Below are 21,531 nucleotides of genomic sequence, written 5' to 3'. Positions count from 1 at the left end.
TCCAAACAGCCCAGAATACCGCCGCCAGACTCATATTTGGAAAAACTAAATATGAACGTGCAAAACCCCTAAGAGAGAACTTCATTGGCTCCCACTCAAAGAACGTGTGGCTTTCAAGATCTGCACGATTGTACACAAAATCATTCACGCAGACCGATCTACATGCTAAACCTTGAGGACTTGCCTCCTAGAAACGCTGTAAGATCATCCCGCAGATTTCTCAATCTACACTTCCCCAACTGTAAAGGACTAAAATACAAACTGACATACACACCACCTTCTCCTACTTGAGCACGCAGCTGTGGAATGCTCTACCTACAGATCTGAAAGCTACTGAAGAAATAACTAACTTCCGCAAATCTCTGAAGACACATCTTTTCCAAAAGGCCTACAAAGAAAACACATAACCTACGAAACTACCTCAAAAATCCACACAGTTATTACAGTTCACCTATATCCTACCTAACACCTTTCGTCTATCTTCCTTTACCTAATCTTCAAACTTTAATAATTGTATCTGTTATCATGAAATGATTGACTATCTTCCTTCACCTAATCTTCAAACACTAAGAATTGTACCTGTTATCACAAAATGATTATGTCATAACCATACTCTAAGCCACATTGAGCCTGCAAATAGGTGGGAAAATGTGGGATACAAATGCAATAGATAAAACGCTTTAATTGAAAGTACAGCTCTGTGGCCCAGGTGAAAGTTTAAGAAAAATATCTTAAAGGAATTTACAGTCTGGAGCCCAATGTTAATTAAAGGTGCTTAACTGTCAATTAAATTTAGGGAGGCAGATCCTAATCTCAGAGGGAGAAAAGCCCCATCCTTCTGCTACCAAAATGTAATGATTAGATCTGCCTCACCTGTTTGGGCAGTGGAAGCCATGGTCTCTCTGTACTATCCTATAAAGAACTGCAAATCCCCTCTAAATACTTAATTACCCCAACCTTGAATCTGCTCATGACAGGCTTACACCATCAGGCAGTAGCAACCTCCCCAATTAGAAAGGAGCTCAGTATTCAGTAGATAGAGTAATATAGTTTATTAGCATTGTCATCTTACCCAAAGATGGTACAGGCAAGCAGTTATTCATATGATGGTACAGCAGTTCAGTCACTCATATGGTTGAGCAGCAGTTCAGGACACGTCTATCACCCGCCTTCTCTTGAAGCCTTCCTTGTGTTCTAATACCCTTCTGACTCCCATTTTTATACTATTCCAACCCCATTCATTCCAATGGACCCCAGCTTTGTCACCAGGGTTCTTGGCCCTTATCAGTTGATCAAAATGACTTCACATGTTATCAAGCTCTAAGATATGCCCAGAGCGCATCTTGTGAGATGACTTTGCATATTCCCCAAACCTTTCCTTAGCCCCCCCTTTGGATGTTCTCACCCGGGGTGCAGCTGACCCAGTACTATCTCTACATAACCATAGCAACTCTTGCTCATGACGTCTTGCAGGTGCCAGTCCCAGAGCAAATGCCCCCCTCCCCTGCCAGTTCAGCACTTGCTACAGTGAAATGTAACTGTGTCAAAGGTGATCTCTGATTTTACAAGCCGAGTTCTTATTATGAGCCATTGGCCTGTATTTTACTGAGAGCAAGGGCTAGCAAGGCTAACATATTTCTTCACTATCTACTACCAATAGGGGAAATTAATTAAACTCAAGAGTACAATATTTCATCAAGATAATGCTAAAGTACTCCAACTACTTTAGTATTATCTTGATTAAATGTTAACTGCCAGACCCTCGACCATTCTTCTAACTTTTGGAGATCCCTTCTAATTGTTTCTACTCCCTCCAAGGTATCCACTCTATTGGCTTTCTTCATGTCATCTGCAAGAAGGCAAACCTTTCCTTCCAACCCTTTAGCATTATCTCTCACAAATATATTAAACAGAATAGGACCCAGCACCGACCCCTGAGGAACTCCACTGCTGACCTTCCTTTCCTCCGAGTGGATTCCATTTACCACCACCCTCTGCCACCTGTCGGTCAACCAATTTCCTATCCTAAGTTCAGCCCTTTCAGCTTATTCATGAGTCTTCTGTGGGGGACCGTATCAAAGGCTTTGCTGAAATCCAAGTAGACTACATCTAGCGCACGTCCTTTATCCAGTTCTTGGGTCACCAAGTCAAAAGTCAATGAGATTCATTTGGCAGGATTTTCCTTTGGTAAAGCCATGTTGCTTAGGATCCTGTAACTCCTTGGCTTCTGGAAAGTTAACTAGCCTTTCAGCAGCGATTCCATTATTTTCCTACCACTGACATGAGACTTACTGGTCTGTAGTTTCCAACTTCTTCCCTGTCTCCACTTTTGTGAAGCGGGACCACGTCTGCTTGTCTCCAATCTTGCGGAACCTATCCCATCTCTAAAGATCTGTTAAATCTTTAAAAGGTTTATCGTTTATTCATTTTACTATACCGTTTCAAATTGTGGTTACAAAACAAAAACGATTTACATGTTAAAATAGAATGATAAAACAAACATAAAGAACACCATCAAATAGATAGGAAAGCAAAACTATAACAACCATTCTTAAAAGATAAAAACCAATTCTTACTGAACAGCCATTCATAAACAAGTACATAAATAACATATAATTGTTCTGCATATTTAATACAACCTACCAACTAATGCCTTTTATCGCAGATTATCTTCAAACGTATCCAGGACCTCTCTGAGCTCCCTCAGTATTCTGGGATGTATCCCATCCGGCCCCATAGCTTTGTCCACCTTCAGGTTCTCCAAATATTTATAAACTCTTTCTTGCGTAAAGAGCACAGTATCCACTCTATTCCCAGATATTCCCTCGGCAGCAAACCGTGGTCCTCACCAGGATTTTCCTCCGTGAATATTGAAGAGAAGTAATTGTTTAGCACATTCACTTTATCCTCCTCACTCTCCACATAACCATTATCATTATCTTTCAGTCTTGCAATTCCCATTCCTCTCTTTTCTCCTTTGTCCAATATATCTGAAAAAGGTCTTGTCACCTCTCTTTACATCTTTAGCCATTTTTTTCTTCCGCTTGTGCTTTCACTAGCCGTATATCCCTCTTCGCTTGTTTGAGTTTAATCCAATAATCTTTTACATGGTCCTCTCGTTGCGTTCTTTTGTATTTCTTGAACAAAGCCTCTTTTGCTCTTATTTTTTTCAGCTAGTTGTTTGGAGAACCATATAGGCTTCCTGTTTCTCATGGTTTTATTTACTTTCCTCGCGTAAAAGTCAGTTGCCATATTTGTAGCAGCCTTTAGCTTTGACCACCGATTTTCCACTCCTCCTACGCCTTTCCACTCCTACAGCTCCTTCAGGTATTCCCCCATTTTATCAAGATCAGTACGTCTGAAATCCAGTACTTTGAGTTTTGTGCGTCCACACTCCGCCTTTGCTCTTATATCAAATCATATCGTGTGATGATCACTATTACATAGGTGGGCACCCACCTGGATATTGGAAACACTTCCTCCATTCATGAGCACTAGATCCAGCATCAACCCTTCCCTCGTGGGTTCCGTCACCGTTTTGTCTGAGCAAAGCACTTTGACAGGCATCCACAATCTCCCTACTTCTTTCTGATTCTGCAGACGGGACGTTCCAATCCACATCAGACAAGTTGAAATCTCCCAACAGTAGCACTTAATCTTTCATACCAATCTTTTTAATATCTTATATCAGATCCTGGTCTAGCTTCTCCGTTTGTGCCAGAGGTCTGTAGATAACCCTTGTGTGGATACAGGTTCCATCTTGTCTTTCCAGGTCGATCTATAAGCTGCTGCTTCTCCCCAGGTGCCCCGCATTCAGCTGCTCTGATAGTCTCTCACATACAGCGTCACAGCGCTACTCCTCCATGGCTTTGGCCTTCTCTGTCTTTCCTATAAAGATTATAGCTCGTTATAGTCACATCCCATTCATGGGAATCATTGAACCACGTCTCTGTAATAGCAACAATATCCAAGTTTTCTTCAAACATCAGGGCTTGCAAGTCTTGAACCTTTTTACCTAGACTTCAAGCATTTGTGCTCATTGCTTTCTATTTGCGTAGTGAGTTTAGGAGGTTTGCTACGTTTAGATGACCTTTCCCTCTGCCATCATGTTTATTCTGGGGATGACTTTCTGAATTCCCTTGTTTCCTTTTGTCACCCCCGCCTTCTAGTTTAAATGTCTAGAAACATACTGTCTGAATTTCTTCCCAAAGATCCTTTTTCCTGACACAGAAAGATGTAGCCCATCATTACAGTACAGCCTGTTATTTTTCTATGTATTACCCCATGTTCCTGTGTATCTAAAACCTTCTTTACACCAAAACTCAAGCCACTTATTGAAATCCATTGTTTTGCGTAGCCTTTCTCTCCCTTCCCCTATGTGGGAATTACTTCAGAAAAAGCTGAACCAAAGATTTCAGTCCCTCCCCAAGTTTCTGGATTGCTCTCTGTGCTGTAAACTTGCTATTACTGGCCAGGTCATTTGTCCCCAAGTGCATTATAACATCAGTATTTGAAACCTTGCTCTCTTTTTGGATTACTTTCAGTATTTGGCCAGTACATCTGGTAGCTGAAGATCCTGGAAGGCATTTCACCAGGTTGGAACCCTTGAACTGTGTTCCTAAGTTAATGCCTCTGATAATGGAGTCTCCGAGCAGTACGGGTTTTCTGCTTTTCACCAATCTGTCATTGTTAGGGGAATGTTTCTTGGGTTGTGCTACTTTCATTGCCTCTGGTTCCAACACAGTACTACTATTTTCAGCATCAAAGAATTTGACAGGGGCAAAGATTGGGAAGGTGAGTGCTTCTGTCTCACAGATTGTAGTCTACCAGAGCCTACTGTGACCATCTATTCCTCAGTTGTTTCATTGTCTGTGGCAATGGTGGTGGTAAATTGGCTTGGAATTGAGTAATCCTGGATGCTTTTTTAGTTGTAGCTAATTCTTCTTGAGTTTGTTGATCTCATCTTTCAAAGCTGATATTGGAGACAGACAGGACAAGCTCTAAGGCTCCAGATTATTTGCTTTAGGATTAAAGTAGAACATGTATTGCACTGAATGAAGGTCATATTAATGTGATTCATAAGTGTGAAAAGGTGAACTGTGATGGGGGGATAATGAGTAGGATTGACTAATTATGGTGTAATGAAGATACTTGTCCCTTGATTGCCCTATATAAATGGAGTTCACCTAAGGGTGGGGACACAGGTAACCTCAGTTTACAATCAAACCAAGTCTGAAAATGCCCAGCGTAGCTCACAAGGTAAGCTTAAGTTCTGTTTTTTCCTTTTACCCACAGCTGTATATAAATTGCCCCTTCTCCAGAGCTATTGAGAATCTAGTTTATTTTTTAGCTGTTTTGAAGTCGAGATTCAAAGATAGCCGGTGAACTTTAAACCGGCTAAAGATACATCAGCTATGTAAGTGGCCCGATTTGGCTGCTTGAATAGTGGGGGATATTAGGCTCTATCATGCGATAATGCTGGTTATCTCCTGCCATTTAATCAACCAGGTGCCATTTAAAACCAGTTAAATGGTTTTGATTGTCATGTGGGGGGGGGGGGGGGGGACTGAGGTTACCCATTTAAGTTTACCTTTCCCCACGTTTAAAAGCAATTTCCCAGCAAATAACGTACCAATGACGTTTAGTCCTGCTCTGTGTATGTCTAGAAGTGCTGTAGAAATGAGGAGGGGGGAGTACAATATAATCCCTAATAACAGGCAAGAGTGAAGATCATGATGTTACTATTCCCTTTTCCTATCCTAGTGTTGTGCACCTCCCACTCTCTTACTGAAATGTTGATGGACATCTCTGGCCAGCTGCTCACTCTCATTCCATCTTTAACACTCATTTATCTTTGCAGACCTTCCCCTCTCTTGCCTTGTTTCTAAAGATAGCTCTTCAGTCTCTCACTACCACTTGAAATTTCCGGAAAGCTAGCTCTGGCACATTTGATTCAGAATGGCCATGAATGGCAAACTCTGTTCTCAAAGACTTACCTCTCCCAAGACAGAAGTTAGTCAAACAACTGAGCCAGAGATGTCCATGCTGTGTTACAACAAGGGCTGTGGACAGAGGTTTGACCAGAAACACAATTTGAGGGGTGAGTGAGCATAGCTTTAAAAATCTGGAGCACAGTTTTTAAACAAGTGTTATGATGAGAATCAGGTTCTTCATAAGCTGCAGCGCACTGGTGGAGGGTGTACAGGTGAAGAGAGCATCTGCATCCAAGGAGAGATTATTTATAAAACCTTATGTATGCCTTACTGAGAGAAGCTCATTTGCAGTGGGCTACTTGTAAAGAAAAAAATGTTTTAAAAATTCTTTCTACCTTGATAACTCGTTTCTCTGTTTGCTCTGAAAGACTAGTGCTCTGTTATTCTGCTCCACCATATACTGCAATGTAATATTATGCAATGGCTTTCATATAAAGATTGCGAGTGATGGTTATTGAAACTAAAGGCACTGTGGATCATTATATCTAAAATCTCTGTTCATCTGGCAGACATAATATTTATATTACAGATGTCTGTACAAAAGCCTCTGCAGGAGCAGAACAGTGACAGCTCCTTGCTCTGTTCTGTTGTACATAAGAGTAGCCATACTGGGTCAGACCAATGGTCCATCCAGCCCAGTATCCTGTTTTCCTTTGTGTTATCATTACTAAGAACTTATCTTCTTTTACTATTATTATATGTGCTGCTGCTTTTTTTTTTTTTCAGCACATTTTTGACCTGTGGGAGGGGCAGTGAGGGGTCTGTGCTGTGAAGTAGGATGGAATTAGATTTGTTGAATTTTATTTCCCACCAAATCACAAGGTTCATGGCAGACTATAATCAAACCTTCACAAATCATACATAATAATATGTAAGGTAGTGGGTGCCCTAAGAAAATCTTCAGCCTTGCTACCCCTCAACTTTCAGGCCCTCCTCCCCCAGGATTTTAAGTCGGCTGTCATGATCATGCAGGTTAAAGTATGTGCTGGTTGTTCTTTGACTTTGTGTGGCTGTCAGTATCTAGTGCTTTGCATTGACTGCAACTACCTCCAGGATGCTGCCACCCAAGTGTCTTCCTAGTCTTGCATGGTTTAGCCAGTCCTGAAAGACTTTTATTTGAAGCATCCTGAAACCTAAATGGCAACTTTTAAACATTTGGAAAAGCCCAGATGAGTAAATGCTGTTTCAGACCAGGGGCCATTCACATGTGGGGAAGCTGAGTACATGTACATGTCAGTGGGGGTGGGGAGATGGGTCAGGCAAGACTACATACATGGGTACTCCAGGTATACAGTGTCTGGGGGAAAATGGTACCCCCAATCTTATTCCAAATAACCTAAAAAGTCCTACTTCTGCCTAAAATTTGAGACATTTCTGAGTACTTTATTTTTCAACAGGCTGGAGCTCCAGTTCATCAAGCTCGCCAGACACTTGAGCTCTTAATTAATGAAACCCCAGAGTTCACTGAGCCACCAGGGAGAACACCAAGCTGACAACCAGGAGATCCCGGTTCAAATCCCATTGCTGCTCCTTGAGATCTTGTGCAAGTCACTTAACCTTCCCCATTGCTTCAGGTACAAAATTAGGGAGGGAGACCTGATGCCTTTGAGGAGGCAGGGGGGTGATTGTAAGGGCCACAGACATGGGGGGGGGGTCCCCAGTTGTGAAGATACACAACTGCCCCTCCTGGAGGCACTTTGACATGACTCAAAGCGTCCAGAAAAACCAGGATCCCTTACATAATTTCAAAATACTTTGCAGTTGTATGACCTTTAAAACATGAATACATTAGTATAATGCATTTTCCCTAGTTTGAACAGAAATTATGAATTAACTAGGGAAATGCATTTTACTAATGTATTCATGTTTTAAAGGTCATACAACTGCAAAGTATTTTGAAATTATGTAAGGGATCCTGGTTTTTCTGGACGCCTTGAGTCATGTCAAAGTGCCTCCAGGAGGGGCAGTTGTGTATCTTCACAACTGGGGACCCCCCCCCCCCATGTCTGTGGCCCTTACAATCACCCCCCTGCCTCCTCAAAGGCATCAGGTCTCCCTCCCTAATTTTGTACCTGAAGCAATGGGGAAGGTTAAGTGACTTGCACTAGATCTCAAGGAGCAGCAATGGGATTTGAACCGGGATCTCCTGGTTGTCAGCTTGGTGCTCTAACCACTAGGCTACTGCTCCCCACCTGAGGTCTTGCAGTATATTGTGAATTACTATTTATTTTCTGGCAGATTTCAGGTAAAATGTAGAGAGGGAAGTTTATATGTTCAAGTCAGGATGTGGGGAATTTTCCTGCTATTGTACAAGAGGCTCTGCTAAATTAAAAACTTCTTGTAAATAGGTGCAGAGCTGCACATCAAAGCTCCTCCAGGTCCAGAGGGAGCAGCAATTTTAGAAATGTGTGGGGAAAAAATGTACAAAACTTTCAAAATCACTGCTCCCTCGGAAAAAAAAACCAACCTGTGGTGCTAAGACCTCCCCTCACCCCCCCCCCCCCCCCCACCATTTCCTCCCCTTCACACACACACACAACCAAGCCCCCCTTTGTCAACTTTTCCTCACCACAATGGCAGCCATCCCCTGATGGCATCCCTCCTCTCATGTAACTCCCCAATTGCTTCCCCCCAAAGCAATTACCTCACACCCCCGGCAAGCAACCACCAGGTGGTGCCCTCCCTCTGAGGCTTCCTGTCCCACTAGATCCTGGAGAACCCAGGGAAGGCTGGAGATGGGATCAGTAGTGTGGGTGGGGAGCTGCTGAGGGAGTCATGGCGAGCTGCATTTGGGAGGGGAATCCTTAGGGATGGCTGCAGTTGGTGGGGTTTTTTTTTTTTGGGGGGGGGGGGGGAGGTTCCATGAGGGCTATTATAACATGTTAATGTGGAGCTTGTGTTCTTGAAAGAACAGTACGGACTACAACCCTTCATCAAACGTTGAACTATCTCTGATACAGAGGTTGTGGCTTTGACTGCAATCTAAATGGTCCACATGTTTTTTTTCTCTAATACACTAAGGGGCTCATTTTCAAAACACTTAGACTTACAAAGTTTCATAATAACCTATGGTACTTTGTGTGTCTAACTGCTTTCAGAATGAGTCCCTAAGGGAATAATTTATAGTAATAGTGTTACCATGCAATCTCAAATATATTTTTTGTTGGTATTGATTTGTTTCTATATGCAGGTGGGAAAGAGGAACCCGAATTATAGCTACATCATGCAAGGTTCCACGTTAGGAGTCACGGACCGAGAAAGGGATTTAGGTGTCATTGTTGATGATACATTGAAACCTTCTCAGTGTTCTGCTGTGGCTAAGAAAGTAAATAGAATGTTAGGTACTATTAGGAAAGGAATGGAAAACAAAAATGAGGCTGTTATAATGCCTTTGTATCACTCCATGGTGTCCATGGTGTGACCGCACCTTGAATATTATTTATTATTATTATTTATTGCATTTGTATCCCACATTTTCCCAACTGTTTGCAGGCTCAATGTGGCTTACAAAAACCTGTCATGGCATCACCATTTCAGCGTACAGAGATACAATCGGTGTTACAGGATAACAATAATAACAAGGCTAACAGGTCTAATCAAGCAGTTACAGAAAGAGGTGATCATAGTAGGGAGGGTTAGTAATGTGTTGTAGTTGGTTATGTATTCTCGTGGTAGGCTTTGGTGAAGAGAGAAGTTTTCAACGATTTGCAAAAGTTTGTTATTTCGTTAATTGTTTTCAAGTGGTTTGGAAGAGCATTCCACATCTGCGTGCTCGTGTAGGAAAAGCTTGATGCATGTGTTAATTTTTATTTTAATCCTTTGCAGCTGGGGAAGTGTAGATTAAGGAAAGTGCGGGCAGATCTTTTGGCATTTCTGGGTGGGAGGTCCACGAGGTCAAGCATGTAAGACTGGGCTTCTCCATGAATGATTTTGTGAACAGTCGTGCAGATTTTGAAGGTGATCCGTTCTTTAAGTGGGAGACAGTGTAATTTCTCTCTTGGGGGTTTTGCGCTTTCATATTTTGTTCTTCCAAATATGTCTGGCTGCGGTGTTTTGGGCAGTTTGAAGTTTCTTGATAATCTGTTCTTTACAGCCAGGGTAAAGTGCATTGCAGTAGTCCAGGTGACTTTGTACCAATGACTGTACCAGGTTTCGAAAAATGGCCCTTGGGAAAAATGGTTTTACTCTTTTGAGTTTCCACATGGAGTGAAACATTTTCTTAGTTGTATTCTTCACGTGGATTTCAAGTATAAGATTTTGATCAATGGTAACTCCGAGAATTTTCAGAGTGTTAGAGATGGGAAGGGAGAAGTTTGGAGTGGTTATGGTGGATAATTTACTTGTGTTGTGTTGTGTTGTGAGGTAAGTATAAGACATTGTGCTTTTTCTGCGTTGAGTTTTAGCTGAAATGTGCCCGCCCAGGAGTGCATGATTTGGAAGCTTTAGTTAATCTCGTTGGTGATTTCTTTTAGATCACGTTCAATTCTGGTCACCGCATCTCAAAAAAGATATAGTGGAATTAGAAAAGGTGCAGAGAAGGGCGATGAAAATGATAAAAGGGATGGGACGACTTCCCTATGAGGAAAGGCTAAAGCGGCTAGGGCTCTTCAGCTTGGAGAAAAGGCGGCTGAGGGGAGATATGATAGAGGTCTATAAAATAATGAGTGGAGTTGAACGGGTAGATATGAAGCATCTGTTTACACTTTCCAAAAATACTAGGACTAGGGGGCATGCGATGAAGCTACAATGTAGTACATTTAAAACGAATCGGATAAAGTTTTTCTTCACTCAACGTGTAATTAAACTCTGGAATTCATTGCCAGAGAATGTGGTAAAGGCAGTTAGCTTAGCGGAGTTTAAAAAAGGTTTGGACGGCTGTTTGGACGGCTTCCTAAAGGAAAAGTCCATAGACCATTATTAAATGGACTTAAGGAAAATCCACTATTTCTGGGGTAAGCAGTCTAAAATGTTTTGTACTTTTTTGGGATCTTGCCCTGTATTTGTGACCTGGATTGGGAAACAGGATGCTGGGCTTGATGGACCTTTGGTCATTCCCAGTATGGCAATACTTATGTACCTGGCCTTTATAGACTAATGGTACTGATACAATTCAGGCCTGGCTATTTTTGTTGCAAAGTTTTAGTTCACAACGTTTAGTACGGTTGGTTTATATGAAAGTTTTGCAGGTCCTAAGAGGAAAAGAATACACTTAGTCTGTTTGCGAGAAACACACCCTTCAGACTCTGAATAGCTTAAATTGAAGCGGGAGTGGGCGGAGAAAGTTGTTCTTGCATCTGGAATATCCCTTAGTGTTGGAGTAGCTACTTAGTAAGTACATCCCCATAAAGACTCTTAAAGTCCATCAGGACATTCATGGGAGGTATGTTTTGTTTAGTCTAAAATTCAGGGGAGGGTCTTGGCAGTGCTGAATTTATATGCTCCTAATAAGTATGATTAAACCTTTACCCAGCATTGTTGCAACTTGTCATAGAAGAAGAACCTGATTCGTTAAAAATATTGGGTGACTTTATTGCTGTAATGAATGAACATATGGCTAAGAGAACAAACTTACTGTTAGGAAATGAAAGTTCTACCCAGGGTGTGAACAGATTTAGTGAGACCTTGAACTTGAAAGATGTGTGGCCAATTCTTAATGAACAAAAACAAAGAGAGTCCAAATCTCCCGCAAAACACACAAGAAAACAACAAATCAAGAGGAAGATATCCAGAAAGACCAGACTGAAGTCATAGATGTTAAAAGCCAAAATGATTTATTAGGACCCTACATGATCTGTGTTTCGGCCGAAAAAGGCCTTCTTCGGGGGTCTTCAAATTAGCATATATGAATAATCCTTCCAAAAAGTACTTATGAAATGAGACGATCTGGACAAAACACATGCGCTAGTGCTATCCAAATGCAGCATAGTCTCTCAAGTAAAGCTTGAGAGACTATGCTGCATTTGGAAAGCACTAGCGCATGTGTCTTTCTGGATATCTTCCGCTTGATTTGTTGTTTTCTTGCCAATTCTTAATGTCCTTGACAAGGAATTTACTCACATAGCTAGGGAACACCTCTGTAACATAGTAGATGACAGCAGAGAAAGACCTGTACAGTCCATTCAGTCTGCCCAACAAGATAAACTCATATGTGCTACTTTATGTGTATACCTGACCTTGATTTGTATCTGCCATTTTCACAGACCATAGAAGTCTGCCCAGTACTAGCCCCGCCTCCCCCCACCGGCTCTGCCACCCAATCTCCGCTAAGCTTCTGAGGATCCATTCCTTCTACTACTACTACTTAACATTTCTACTTCTGAACAGGATTCCTTTATGTTTATCCCACATGTTTTTGAATTCCGTTACATTTTCATCTCCACCACCTCCTGCGGTAGGGCATTCCAAGTATCCACCACTCTGTGAAAAAATACTTCCTGACATTTTTTTTGAGTCTGCCCCCCTTCAATCTCATTTCATGTCCTCTAGTTCTACCGCCTTGCCATCTCCGGAAAAGGTTCGTTTGCGGATTAATACCTTTCAAATATTTGAACGTCTGTATCATATCACCCCTGTTTCTCCTTTCCTCCAGGGTATACATGTTCAGGTCAGCAAATCTCTCCTCATATGTCTTGTAACGCAAATCCCATACCATTTTTGTAGCTTTTCTTTGCACCACTTCAATTCTTTTTACATCCTTAGCAAGATACGGCCTCCAAAACTGAACACAATACTCAGGTGGGGCCTCACCAACGACTTATACAGGGGCATCAACACCTCTTTTCTTCTGCTGGTCACACCTCTCTCTATATAGCCTAGCAACCTTCTAGCTACGGCCACCGCCTTGTCACACTGTTTCATCGCCTTCAGATCCTCAGATACTACCACCCCAAGATCCCTCTCCCCGTCCGTACATATAAGACTATCACCACCTAACACATACGTCTCCTGTAGATTTCTACTCCCTAAGTGCATCACTTTGCATTTCTTCACATTGAATTTTAATTGCCAAACCTTAGACCATTCTTCTAGCTTCCGCAGATCCTTTTTCATGTTTTCCACTCCCTCCGGGGTGTCCACTCTGTTACAAATCTTAGTATCGTCCACAAAAAGGCAAACCTTACCTTCTAACCCTTTGGCAATGTCACTCACAAATATATTGAACAGAATTGGCCCCAGCACCAATCCCTGAGGCACTCCACTACTCACCTTTCCCTCATACGATCGAATTCCATTTACCACCACTCTCTGGCGTCTGTCAACCAGTTCTTAATCCAGTTCACCACTTCAGGTCCTATCTTCAGCCTATCTATTTATTTATTTATTTATTGCATTTGCATCCCACATTTTCCCACCTATTTGCAGGCTCAATGTGGCTTACAATTCATCATGAATGGTGGAAGTATATTAGAAAGTAGACATTTAGTGTAACAGAAGAATCTTAAGTAACATGATATTGATAAAACATGATAGTAATATAACAAGCAGATATTATAAAACAGTTCTGAATATATGTGGAGGAGTGGTGTATGTTCACATTTGTTGATCTTTGTGGTGTGCCTTGTTAAAGAGATGGGTCTTCAGTAGTTTGCGGAAGTTGGTTAGTTCGTAAATCGTTTTTAAGTTTTGCGGCAATGCGTTCCATAACTGTGTGCTCAAGTAGGTAAAGTTTGACGCATGCATTAGTTTGTATTTTAGACCTTTGCAGTTGGGGAAGTGCAGATTAAGGAATGTGCGGGATGATCTTTTAGCATTCCTGGGTAGTAAGTCTATCAGGTCTGGCATGTAGGCTGGTGCGTCTTCGTGAATGATTTTGTGAACTAGAGAGCATATTTTGAACGTGATGCACTCTTTAAATGGGAGCCAGTGTAGCTTTTCTCGTAGAGGTTTAGCACTTTCATATTTTGTTTTACCGAATATGAGTAGCTGCAGTGTTGTGGGCTGTCTGAAGTTCCTTGATTATTTGCTCTTTACAGCCGGCGTAGAGTGCGTTGCAGTAGTCTAGATGACTGAGCACCATTGATTGTACCAGGTTGTGGAAAACAGACCTTGGGAAGAAAGGCCTTACTCTTTTTAATTTCCACATTGAGTGGAACATCTTCTTGGTTGTGTTTTTTGCGTGGCTCTCAAGTGTTAGATGTCGATCGATGGTAACTCCAAGGTTCAGATTTGGTGTGTTAATGGTGGTGAATTTGTTCGTGTTATGTTGAGAGGTAAGTATTAGGCATTGGGTTTTTTCTGCATTAAGTTTCAGCTGAAATGCATCTGCCCATGAATGCATGATATGGAGACTTTGGTTGATGTCATTGGAAATTTCTAGTTTATTCAAGAGCCTCCTGTGGGGAACCGTGTCAAAAGCTTTGCTGAAATCTAAGTAGATTACGTCTATAGCACGTCTATGATTCAATTCTCCGGTCACCCAGTCAAAGAATTCAATGAGATTCATTTGGCACGATTTACCTTTGGTAAAACCATGTTGTCTCCGATCTTGCAACTATCCTTTCCTTCAGCATCACTTCCATTAGTTTTCCAATAACCGAAGTGAGGCTTACCGGCCTGTAGTTTCCAGCTTCTTCCCTATCATCACTTTTGTGAAGCGGGACCACATCCGCCGTTCTCCACGCCCATGGAACCTCTCCCGTCTCCAAGGATTTATTAAACAAATCTTTAAGAGGACCTGCCAGAACCTCTCTGAGCTCCCTCAATATCCTGGGGTGGATCCCGTCTGGTCCCATGGCTTTGTCCACCTTTAGATTTTTAAGTTGTTCATACACACTATCTTCCATGAACGGTGCTATATCCACTCCATTCTCATATGTACTTTTGTCAGTCAATCGCAGTCCTTCTCCAGGATTTTCTTCTGTGAAAACAGAACAAAAGTATCTGTTTAGCAAATTTGCTTTTTCTTCATCATTTTCTACATAGCGGTTCGCAGCATCTTTCAGTCTCACAATTCCCTTTTTAGTCTTCCTCCTTTCACTAATATGCCTGAAGAAATTTTTGTCACCCCTCCTTTACCTTTCTAGCCATTTGTTCTTCCGCTTGCGCTTTCACCAGACGTATCTCTCAGTTGGCGTCTTTCAGTTTCATCTGGTAATCCTCTCCGTCTTCGTCTTCTTGAGTTTTTCTGTATTTCAGGAATGCCAACTCTTTAGCCTTTATTTTCTCAGCCACTTGCTTGGAGAACCATATCGGTTTCCCTTTTCTCTTGGTTTTATTTACTCTCCTTACATAAAGGTTTATGTAATTTCAATTTTTGTTACACCAAAATTGTTGGGAATATAATTAAAATGGAAATAGAACGATCAGAAAGCACAGGGATATCTATGTTGTGGGGAGGTGTGGTAGCCGTGTTAGTCCACTCTTAAAGGATATCAATAGAAATCAAACAAAATAAAACATGGAAAAGAAAATAAGATGATACCATTTTTATTGGACATAACTTAATACATTTCTTGATTAGCTTTCGAAGGTTGCCCTTCTTCGTCAGATCGGAAATAAGCAAATGTGGTAGCAGATAGTATATATAAGAGAAACATCAAAGCATTACTTTGACAGTCTGACAGATTGGGAGGGTGGGGGTATGCATGGGGACATCAAAGCATTTCATTGATATTCTAACAGGATGGGTGTTGGTAGGTGAGAGGAGGATAATAAACAGAGAAATACAACTTTATGGTTTATAATGGGTTAGAAAACCCAGATCCTTGTTAAGTCCTGTCTGTTGGGTATTAAAATAGTCAATCATTCTTATTTCAAAGGTCTTACGTTCCTGTATTGTTTTAAAATTACCTTTCAGTATTCTTTTTTTATTATTATTTTTTTAATTTATTTATTTATAATTTCACATAATTACAAGATACACTTGTTAAAGAAAACTCGGAATTGAAATATCAAACAAAAGAAATTACAATAATATTTCTCATATCAATAGAAACAATATTTTCCTATCTTAGACCACAAACACTTTAGGGGGAAGTCAAAGAAATTGAGGAGAACAAAAACAAATTATTTTTCTTATTTAGGCAATAGGACCTAGACCGCCCCACAGGTAGTCAATACTTCATTATTTCCCTTAGTCCAAGAGGTCATTTGACAATCTTCTTTGATCCAATAAAGCTTTTCAATTGTTTAGGTTCATAGAAAATGTACTTATTATCCAAGTATTTGATTAGACATTTACATGGATAGGCTAGCAAAAAGCTAGCTCCCAAAGCTTTAACTTCATCTCTCAGTAATAGAAACTCTCTTCTTTTTTCCTGAGTAAATCTAGTGACATCTGGGTAGATCCACAAGCGAGATCCCAAAAAAGTTTTTTGAGCATTTTTGAAATATAGTTTCATAATAGAATTAAGGTCTTGCTCAAAAACCAGAGAAACTAGCAAAGTTGAACGAGTATACATTTCAGGCAATGAATTTTCAAGAAAAGCTGTTAAATTTTGTAATCCATCCTCTTGCATTCCCTGTGCTTCTGATTTTCTCCTTTGTTCCTCCATTTTCGTCTGTGGAATTGGAAGGTAATATATTTTATTTATAGGAGGAATCATCTCGGGGGAACAATTGAGAACCTCAGTAAGATATTTCTTAAATAATTCTAAACCACTCAGTTCAACCATTTTTGGGAAATTTAATACTCTTAGGTTAAGTCTCCTATTATAATTCTCCAGCTGATTTATTTTACTATGAATAAAGGTTTTATCCTTTATCAAGGAGACAGTTGTATTTTTTATAGAAGAAATCTCTTGTTGAAAAATATCATTCTGTTTAATAGTATTTTGTTTAATTTTTTCAAGAGAGTCTTGCAAAGAATCTACTTTAGTCACTAGAGAAGCTGTATCAGCTGCTGCCTTTAAAACTGTTTGATTCAGAGTTTTTAGCATTGCCCATATGGCCTCGAGGGTTACCTCCGTACGAGCTTCCTGCTCTTGTTGTTGAAAACCTCTCCCGCTCGCTGCCTCCGCAGTGCCAACCGCCGAATAATCCTCAACGTCAACTTCGGACGTTGTTGGAGATTCCACCGCGTCTCGGTAGTTCGCGGGACACGGAGGTGGGGAAATATCCGGTGAGGATAGAGTGATGGTATCCTGTTGCAGGGAAGCCGTCGCTCCTCCGACCCCTTCCACCGCGGAACTCCTCACCGCTGTCACCCGTGGCGTGCTTGTGGCGAAAGCGTCGAGGGTCGACTGGACCGATCGAGTGGTCGTTGCTGCGGGTGGTAAGTATGGGGCATTTTAGTTGAAGAAATCGTGTTTTAAATCAGAAAAAGGAGAAAGGTCCAGGGAGACTCGACGAACGCTCTCAAGCTGCGTCCGCCATCTTGAAACTCCCCCCTTGCATTTCTCACCTTTCAGTATTCTTACTGTGAAATCACTGGTTGAAGGATAGGAAACAGAGAGTGGGGTTAAATGGGCAGTATTCACAATGGAGAAGGGTAGTTAGTGGGGTTCCTCAGGGGTCTGTGCTAGGACCACTGCTTTTTAATATATTTATAAATGATTTAGAGATGGGAGTAACTAGCGAGGTAATTAAATTTGCTGATGACACAAAGTTATTCAAAGTCGTTAACTCTCAACAGGATTGTGAAAAATTACAAGAGGACCTTACGAGACTGGGAGACTGGGCGGCTAAATGGCAGATGACGTTTAATGTGAGCAAGTGCAAGGTGATGCATGTGGGAAAAAAGAACCCGAATTATAGCTACGTCATGCAAGGTTCCACGTTAGGAGTTACGGACCAAGAAAGGGATCTGGGTGTCGTCGATAACACACTGAAACCTTCTGCTCAGTGTGCTGCTGCGGCTAGGAAAGCGAATAGAATGTTGGGTATTATTAAGAAAGGTATGGAAAACAGGTGTGAGGATGTTATAATGCCGTTGTATCACTCCATGGTGCGACCGCACCTTGAGTATTGTGTTCAATTCTGGTCGCCGCATCTCAAGAAAGATATAGTGGAATTGGAAAAGGTGCAGCGAAGGGCGACTAAAATGATAGCGGGGATGGGACGACTTCCCTATGAAGAAAGACTAAGGAGGCTAGGGCTATTCAGCTTGGAGAAGAGACGGCTGAGGGGAGACATGATAGAGGTATATAAAATAATGAGTGGAGTGGAACAGGTGGATGTGAAGCGTCTGTTCACGCTTTCCAAAATACTAGGACTAGGGGGCATGTGATTAAACTACAGTGTAGTAAATTTAAAACAAATCGGAGAAAAGTTTTCTTCACCCAACGTGTAATTAAACTCTGGAATTCATTGCCGGAAATGTGGTGAAGGCGGTTAGCTTAGCAGAGTTTAAAAAGGGGTTGGACGGTTTCCTAAAGGACAAGTCCATAAACCGCTACTAAACGGACTTGGAAAAATCCAAAATCCCAGGAATAACATGTATAGAATGTTTGTACGTTTAGGAAGCTTGCCAGGTGCCCTTGGCCTAGATTGGCCGCTGTCGTGGACAAGATGCTGGGCTCGATGGACCCTTGGTCTTTTCCCAGTTTGGCATTACTTATGTACTTATGTACAGTGTTCTGGTCTTGTAAAGTGTTGGCCCACAGGGGTGGAGGCTTGACTGGCACCAGCTATTTTCATGTTATGTCTGTGCAGATTGAATCTTGTCTTAAGCATCTGGCCTGTTTCTCCAATATAGCATCCTTATTGTGGGGAGAAATTGAGGGTTTCCCACTCAGTGGGACTGGGGGAAGATGGAGGTTTCCAGTTAGGGTTCATAAAGACTCAATATTGTGTAATGAATAAGCTCACACATAGACACCTCTATCTTTCTTTTGAAAAACTGCTAAAGCAGTATTGAGGGGTGAGATTATATCTTCATGTGACAATCTGAAAGCAAGAAAGAACACACATGATATTGCATTTGGAAAAACAGATCAAGTTCTTTCAGCACAGGACATCCAACCTTGGAGCATAGAGAAAGTGTACACCTAACAAGAATCACTCTTAATACTCTAATTTATGAACAGTTTACCAAAAACCTTTATTATAAGTACTAGTAAAAAAAGGCCCGTTTCTGGCACAAATGAAACGGGCGCTAGCAAGGTTTTCCTCGGAGTGTATGTTTGAGAGAGAGAGAGTGTGTGTGAGAGAGAGTGTGTGTGAGAGATGGAGTGTGTGTGTCAGAGAGAGAATGAGAGAGAGAGGGGAGTGTGTTTGTGTGAGAGAGAGAGTGTGTGAGATGGAGTGTGTGTGTCAGAGAGAGAATGAGAGAGAGAGAGAGATGGAGTGTGTGAGAGTGTGTGTGAGACAGAGAGATAGAGTGTGTGTCAGAGTGTATGTGAGAGACTGAGTGAGTGCCCCCACCCCCCATCTCAGGGCCCCCCTTCCCCCCCCACCTATCTGGTCCCTGGACTCTCCTCCCCCCTCCCTCTCCCTTGCCCCCCTCCCATGCCCAACGACCCTCCTCTCCCCCTTTTTACAGATGGACCACGCATAGAGACAGTCCGTTACTCAAAATAACATTTTGCTATTGTTTTGGGTGAAGGAGAATGGCTGCAACACCGGCAAGCTCCACCTACTGGCTTCAACCCTTATAATGGGCTAGATAGGCTCACCCAAGGAGGGGTAATAAACCTGGGCTCACCCCATGCCCTGCTGTTCTCAATCTAACCCTCCTTATTGCTTACCCCCGAGTTGCAGCCCACGTCCAGTGGAAGCAGTGGCGGGGCTCGCAGACAACTTGATGTTGGTGTTGGGAAAAGGCTTCGGAGCAGCGCACGTGGCAACAAAAAATCCTGTCTTCGTGATTTGACCTCTTTTCTCGGCACAGTAGAGGCTGGTGTTGAAGGAAGAAAGCAGTGGGAGCGCGGTTGTTGTTATAATAGTATCCCTGGCTGGCTGGCTGTTTTTCTTTACATTTCTCTTTTTCTGTTCCTCCTCCCCGCCGACGTTTTCCTGTGCATCCATTGGTTGCGTGTCATAATGGGTCCAGTGACGTCAGCGATCTACGGAGCCTAGCAGACCAATTCCAAAGGAGCCACGGTCTGAGGCAGCAAGATTAGAACGTTGGAGGTGAGAATTATTATATAGGATAAGTTGTATCAATATGGACATAAGACTGACAAAATGTCCTATCTTGCCTCTCTATGGCTGGAACCCCATTTTTCTAATGGGATAATTCAACAGGGAAAGATGACTAAAGGGCTCAGCTGGTGAGTATATTTGCCCCATTATCTGTGTGACTTCAATCAGGAAAAACAGTATTTCGTGATCACCTTCTAAAGTACTTGAAAGATCATGGATAAGCCCCTTTGCAGAGGCAGATTTTTAGATGCTGCTTCAGTAATTGTCATCTAATGATTTATGTCATTAAGCAGTCTAAAACATGTAAAACGCCAGGCCCTGATGGGCTTCTGGCAGAACTTTCCAAATTGCTGCAAGAACAAATAACCTTTTATCATTGACTGCATACTTTGAGCGAGTGATAGAAGATGAACACTTCCAATTAAAAGGAAACTGGGTTATAATTACCATTATTCCCAAACCAAGTAAAGATCCCACCGTAGTGGAATTTTATAGACCATTATTACTTCTAAATACACAATTAAGATTTCTAGCAAAGATTCTGAGAAATCATTTACCTACATCCTACCCCACCATATACATAACGATCTGGTAGGTTTTGTTCTGGGCCGACAGATGGTGTGAAATGTTAGGAGGGCTGTGACAGTGCTGTCATATTGTGCCTTTAAGAAGATCACTGTTAATTTTGACCAATTTAGATGCTAAAAAAAGCATTTGATTCCATTAATTATGATTTTCTATCTGCTGTTTTGGAAAGCTGTGGATTGCAGGGACTCTTTTTGTATAATTCTCCAGTGGTAGACGTAATGGTAAATGGAGCAGTATCTGTTTGTTCTGGGATCAATTCTAACTAAATTACAAGACTTTCTTAACCAAGCCAGCACGCTTCACCCATATCAGGCCAGTTTCTATTGCAGCACCTCACTAATGTAGGGGTAGTGGAGAATGCCTTAACCCATTAGTGCCCAATGTTCCCATATGGCTGCTTATGGGAACATTGGGCACTAATTGATTAAACTGGTTCCGTTTTTACCTGAAGGAAAGAGTTTACCAAGTTAATTGGCAAAACAATCTTTAAGACATTGACATGCTCGAGAAGTCCCAGCCTGCTGCCCAGAGCTGGAAACAAGGAGCGGGGAGCAGCAGTAGTCTATTTACTTGGCTGGCAGGGCTCAGCATCCCCACCACCAAAGTAAAAGAGAATTCAGCAGGGGGCCCAAGCCCACATTTTGGAAGCCAGTTGTTAAAGTAGCCATGGAGGGCCCTACTTTAACAACCGGCTCCCAAAATTCTTAAAAACTTAACAACCGGCTCTTGCGAGCCTGTGAGAGCCTGCTCCAGCACACCACTGGGTAAAACCTAGTTGTCTCGGATCTTGCAACTTTTTGGATTCCAGGAAATTCACTATCCTTTCCTTCAGCATCATTTCCATTACTTTTCTAATAACTGAAGTGAGGCTTACTAGCCTGTAGTTTCCAGCTTTTTTTCTGTCACCACTTTTGTGAAGAGGGACCAC

General features: G+C 41.8%; 1 protein-coding gene across 1 annotated transcript in view; it reads left to right on the top strand.

The window, feature by feature from the left end:
- The first annotated feature begins 5,928 nt into the window (after positions 1–5,928).
- The window catches only part of ITGB1BP2 (integrin subunit beta 1 binding protein 2), a 70,778-nt gene continuing 55,175 nt past the window's right edge, over positions 5,929–21,531 (top strand). The window contains 1 exon segment of the mRNA XM_030210620.1: positions 5,929–6,100. Within this exon segment, the coding sequence (XP_030066480.1) occupies positions 5,959–6,100 (142 nt within the window). The 5' untranslated portion in view covers positions 5,929–5,958.

This window comes from Microcaecilia unicolor, chromosome 7 (assembly GCF_901765095.1).
Source record: "Microcaecilia unicolor chromosome 7, aMicUni1.1, whole genome shotgun sequence".
In the NCBI taxonomy this organism is placed as follows: Eukaryota; Metazoa; Chordata; class Amphibia; order Gymnophiona; family Siphonopidae; genus Microcaecilia; species Microcaecilia unicolor.
The sequence above is the reverse complement of the archived record's forward strand: the minus strand, read 5'-3'. Positions and strand labels throughout refer to the sequence as shown.